Source organism: Drosophila montana, unplaced genomic scaffold (genome assembly GCF_035044405.1).
Source record: "Drosophila montana isolate Dmon_TW-CO22-7 unplaced genomic scaffold, ASM3504440v1 contig_3200_1, whole genome shotgun sequence".
In the NCBI taxonomy this organism is placed as follows: Eukaryota; Metazoa; Arthropoda; class Insecta; order Diptera; family Drosophilidae; genus Drosophila; species Drosophila montana.
In genome coordinates, this window is record NW_026998080.1 from 5386706 (window position 1) to 5392705 (window position 6000).

Below are 6000 nucleotides of genomic sequence, written 5' to 3' on the forward strand. Positions count from 1 at the left end.
GAATGTCATCTATAATTTCATCATTCTGTAATGAGATACAATTGTTTGTCAATCACAATATCAATGAAAGCTGTTAGTCAAGAGCTCAAGAGGTATAATAAAATATAGTAAATGATTAAAAATCATTTTCTAAAATTATAGTATATAAATGCTATATATATATTCGGTTATACGCTAGAAAAGTCTAGAAAAAGTTACCCTTATGCTTGTCATTTCCATATAGGGACCGAATAGGTCGCTCTATTGTATAAGTATGACATATACATATATATATATATATATGTATAATGTATTCGCAAAGTCGATCGATACAATCTCACCTGGCGCAACCGTAAAAGGCCAGTATGAAAATAAAAATATTTAACTGGAACGCCCACCCGAATGCAAACTTTCAAACGCTTTCAGTTGTTTTTTTTTTCACAATTTTTTTTTTATTAAATGTAAAAATAAATATTCATAAAAATACAACTCAAACTCAAGGCTAGGGTTAATATCAATGCAAAACTCAAGGGAACATGAAATATATTGCAATTAGTTGGTTTGCTCAAGAATCGATCAAGATCAAGATCAAGATCCGTGGAAACTCAAGCTGTTAGTACACACACACACACACACAAGATCACTTTCACTCCCACTCGCACTTTCTCTCAGTGCTGGACCAGCTTGAAGCGACTTGCCTCGGCATAGTCCCTGGCATCGGAGAAGTTGCGCTCCGGCTTGATGCGCACATCATTTGGATCGGTGACAAATTCACCGTTCCACACGGGCGACAATATGGTGGGATCGGTGTTGTAGTCAAAGTAATCCTGATCATCGGAACGGTTGCGTTCGGGCTTGATACGGGTCTCGCCGCCCTTAACGAAGGTGCCATCCCAGGCGGTGGGCAGGACAGTTGGCTCCGTATTGTAGCCATAGAAATTGTTGGTATTGGTCACATTTTGATTCTGGCGACGTATCTTCGACACATTGTTGACAGCTCCGTCGGGATACACAAACTTGCCATTCCAGCCCTCACACTTGATGGGTATATAGTCCTCCTTTCTGCGCAGCGACATTTTCCTTAGTCCCAATTTCCAGTTTCAGTTTCAGCTTCCGCTGTGATGCTCGTTCGTCGAGTTTCAAGATTCGATTGACTTGTCGCAACGGCTGTGATATTCTAAAATATGATTTCACGGCAAGCCTTGGCGTCTAAATGATTGCTTTTTGCTTGCTCGGCCGGGCCAGCAACCCACACGTCATTTAAATCGATGACGTCAGTTAACTCCGACGTTTGTTTTCTTTCTCTAGACGAAACGGGTTCGCAGTTTCAGCTCCTCCTCCACGGATTGGCAGTTTGTTGTTATTGTTGTTTGGCAATGCCAATGGCAACCGTACTAGACGACGCTTTGCCATATAAGCCCACAAATTAAACACCAAGTCTAACAGCTACCAGGTGAAGCGGTTCCGCAAGCTGTCTTCAAGCCAAGCTGTCATTGTAAATATGCCCATTATAATCAACGGCCTGATCTTGATTGCCAGCATTTCTGTGATTCATAAGTCTTTAATTTGTAAGCGTACTGCGAACACAAAACAACCTAGAGTGATTTGGTCGGAAGTGCACGACTGCGATATACCCCGTACAAACATTCCTGTTCCATTCCATACCCTGTACAAACATTCTGCTTCTATACATACACAAGCAGAACTTATGGCAATGTCTCTGCCCTTTCTTACCTCAACCCGATCCTTATCAAATTCCAGGGCATTTATATGGCATCCAAATTTGTGTAAATGCCAAAGCTCAAGGCTCTACCTACAAATATGCATGTTTTTATATAATTTTAGGGGGGACAAATTTACAAATTTTGGGGAAATACACCCAATATTCAAAAAGTGAAATTTTGCGGATCTGCGTATACAACAGTAATAACAAATTTTGAGTCGCAAGCTCTTATAATCGTCGAGATATGTTCACAAAACAAGATTTCGATATCGATTTTAATCGATTGCAACAATACGGAGCAAGTAATCGATCATTTTATGTAAGCTTGATCTTCGTGGACCCTTATAGAACTTTCCTTTTAAAATATCAGGTGTCTATCTCTTACAGTTCCCGAGATCGAGGCGGTCTTACATACGGACGGATGGACTGATAGACGTACTTGGATCGACCCGAGTTAATCAAGAACGTAAGAACGTATTTATGGGGCTCCCACGCCGTGTTACGTACATTTGCATGAAAACATTATACCCTATTTACTCACGTACAGGGTATAATTAAGACGTAAATTTGTTTTTGCCTTTTTTAGCCATAACTTCGATTTATGTGCGAGCTTGTTGTTTGCTTGAACAATTTTAAAAATACGTTTCGGAAGTTAATTGAAAAGAAAAGAAAGAACAGCTATCTTAGGTACACTGCACAGTGGTCCATAAATCAATTTCAATTCAAAAGCAAAAGTAACACTGTCCAACAGTAGCACATTTTAGGTTTACATTAAGAAACACAATGTCTAATGGAAATATGAGTATCCAATTTTGATACTATCAATTAAATATAACAGGCTCAAGGGAAGCTAAGTATAGGATGTCATCCATTGTTGGAATCACGAGTACACTAAAAAGCTAGAGTTTTTTTTATTTTAATTTTTTTTTTTATTTTTAAATTCTTTTATTATTAACTGTTATGCTGTCGCTAGAATCCTTGTATATGCAGAACATTTTTATACTTTTTTTTTCATTCCTTCTCCCATCATAAAATTTCTAACAAATAGCAAATAACTCGAAGATTGTAAGAGTTTGATTAATTATTTTCAAATGATAAATAATTCACGTATATATAATAAGATACCGAGGTTAATCAGGGTATCTCCTAGTCGGGCACACCCGACTAGTGTGCTTCTGCTTTTCATAATTAACCGTTGTTGACCACAAAATGTAAAGCAACAAAGTGTGTCAAAAATACACAGGACACGCAACGCATGCTAAAGACTTTATGTGCCACCTGTGGCATGCCACACGCACGAACCAAACGCCAACCAAACGTCACAGACGGCACACTAATAAAGCCAACAGAAACCGCAAGGGCCAGCCAAAAAGCTTTTTGCGACCGCTCACCCACACACACACAGAGAGAGAGAGAAAGAGAGAGAGAGAGGTAGCTCCTCGATGTCAGGGGCTATGCGTGGCAGGCTTACGTGCCGCAGCGACGACAACGTTTCGTCCCTCGTTCGGTTTGCTCTCGCGCTGTTAACTCGACGACCCCAAGCAGCAGCAGCAGCAGCGGAGGCGGCGACGGCGTCGACGGCGGCGACTGTGCCCATCCGCTGCTCGTTAGAAGAAGCGACGTCGACAGCGTTGGTCGGCAACAGTTTGAAAGTTTTTCATGTTGTCGTCGTTGGCTTGCCTCCCAAAGTTGCCTGTGCCTGTTGCCAGTTGCCAGTTGCCAGTTTCGACGGCTCTGCATTTGCTGTGCGCCTAGTTGAAAATCCAACTAATTGCTTATTTTAACCCCTTCAAAACTGGGCACACACACACACACAAACACAGACACACAATGGGCCTTGCCTGGCCCGGCTTTCGTGTTTATTAATTAACAACACAAAACCCCAAACCAACAAAGGCACCAGCACACACACACACACACACTAACAGACACAGGCACATATACACACACACACATACAGATATACGCACACACACAGCTTAACCCAAGTGTTGTCTCCGGCATTCATTAGTGTTCATTAGTGAAACAAAATGCTCATTTACTTAACTACTCCCGGCTCGTAACGAGGCAGCCCCTCCTCTCCCTTTCTCCAATAAACTCACCACTCTCTCGCTCTCTCTCTCTCTCTCCCTTTCTGTCTCTCTCGCTCGCTCACTCGCTTGCTCTCGCCCCCCGATTGCTGCACTCACTTATCGGCACTCGACGAGTCACTCCGCTCCTGCTCTTGGCTCTTTTCACTGGCTGTTGGTAGTTGTTGCTGCCGCTCTTATGTTGCCAATTAAAATTCCATTTATGCCAAGTTAACTCACTTGGCTCGTTAATTGTTGTGGTTTTTTAATTGGACCCTTTTCGGAGCTGATGCTCTCAAATTGAATTGAATTGAACAACAAAAGGAACAATCGCATGAATGGCAGAGACCAGGCACCGACCATGTCTGCCTCCGGTAGCCTGGCGGCTCTATGAGGTACCTGAGCTACAGAGCCCAGCACAGGCACCACTGGCACCGGCTTCAGCTACGGCGCACAGTCATTGAAGACCGCCAACCCCACCTCCCCCATTTTGCAATGTGCCATTGGGTACGCTTATCGTTCGGCTCTTCAGGGTTGCCACGCCACACCAAAGAGCCGTTAAGTGTAATTACATGTTACAATTAGTCCATCAAGGCAGTAATATTTTTCTTTACTTTCATATATCAACATTTTTTACAACATATTTACACCTATTTTCCGACCGTGGAGTTGGATTTTGCAAACTCACTAATAAACGTAATGCCAAATTAATTTTAAGGATTATTGCATTTGTATTCTTTTCTATCGGAACTATTATTTTCAACTTGATTTAAATTTCGATGCCTCACCCCGCTTTAACATTTTGTTCTTGCTCTTGTTTTTGGTATTCTTCGCGACTTGGCAACTCTGCGCCTCAATTCAACTAATGAACGAAGCTAAAGCAGCGCAGCACTTCGAGCAGCAGCACCACCAGCAGCACCAGCAGCATACAAAAAAGTACTAAAAACAAAAGCCAACAAAAACCCCTAATTAAAATGCATTTTCATTCGGGACGTCAGCGTTGTAACCACTGCGCCTTCCAGCTGCCACCCCCTCGCCCACGACTGGGACGTGCTTTAAAGGGGGATTGCCTGTTCATTAGCTAGAAATGCGCCCCCCCAGTGGCTGCCACTGCGCCTTACAGTCACATGAACCGTTATGCCATTGTACACACACACACACACACACATACACATAGAGAGAGGCCGTACACATGAGTGCGTGTGTGTGTTTGTGTGTGAATGGCTGCGGGCATATTTAATTACAAAAGCTGCTAATTAGGAAACGTACACACCCACGTTGGTTAATTTGTTTGCAAACCAATTAACTCGGCGCACAGTATCAGGCGCACAGAAAACCACAGCCAGCAGACAGGCAACAGAAGCAGCAGCAATAGCAGCAATAGCAGCAGCAGCAGCAGCAGCAGCAGCAGCAGCAGTAGTAGTCGCTGCTGCTGCGAAAGCAAAAGAAACGCGTCACCGGCGGACGTCGCTACTGAAAATGCAGACAGAACTTTCCAATCAGCGTCGAGCGCTTGGCCAGGGCACAGGGCAACTCCGGAGGCAGCGGCAGAAAAGTTAACTAGTGAGCCCAACGACTAAAACTGTTAACGAACAGCAACAACAAAAGCCACAATGATAAGGCAATGTGGGGGGTTGTGAAAATGGGGGAGGCAGAAAAGTGCGCAACGGCCAACTTAATGAACGAAATAAAAACGAAATTTTAAGGAATAAGTTGTGTGTGTGTGTGTGTTCGCTGGGCGTGTGCCTGGGCTTGTTCTTAATAAATGAGCTGAAGATGGCAAAAGTCGTCAACGTCGCTGCGCTGCGCTGCGCTGCCGTCTTGCGTGCTAATGAGCAATAAATAAACTTCTGCTGCTGTTCTGCTACGGCCTAGACAAGCAGCAGACGCGAATATCAGGCAAGCAGAGCAGCAGGGTGACGACCACAAGCGAATGGAGAGACGAAGAGAGAGAGAGAGAGTGAGTGATGGCGTCAGAGAATGAGATAGACGGGGGGAGAGTGAGATACAGAGAGAAGGCAATGGCGAGCGGGGGAGTAAACAGATTCGGTTCCGGCTTTGCTTTTGCGTTAATTAGTTTTAAGCATTTTCATTATGCAACAGCATGTGGCATGTGGCAGGCAACAGCTGTACATATTTTGGACAATGAACATGTGTGTGTGTGTAAAGGTGTATATAAACTTATATACATACATATGTACATGCATATGTATGCACATTGTGTTCTTC

General features: G+C 43.5%; 1 protein-coding gene across 1 annotated transcript; it reads right to left on the bottom strand.

Moving 5' to 3' along the window:
- Positions 1–409: 409 nt before the first annotated feature.
- Positions 410–1151, bottom strand: LOC135431552 (uncharacterized). Its single transcript, XM_064686759.1, has one exon. It carries the CDS (start codon positions 1053–1055, stop codon positions 648–650), a length of 408 nt encoding a protein of 135 aa, XP_064542829.1. The 5' UTR covers positions 1056–1151; the 3' UTR covers positions 410–647.
- Positions 1152–6000: the final 4849 nt, after the last annotated feature.

What these genes read in the sequence shown, in the direction of transcription:
- LOC135431552 (XM_064686759.1), bottom strand. Translation starts at nt 1,055, where the DNA reads ATGTCGCTGCGCAGAAAGGAGGACTATATACCCATCAAGTGTGAGGGC.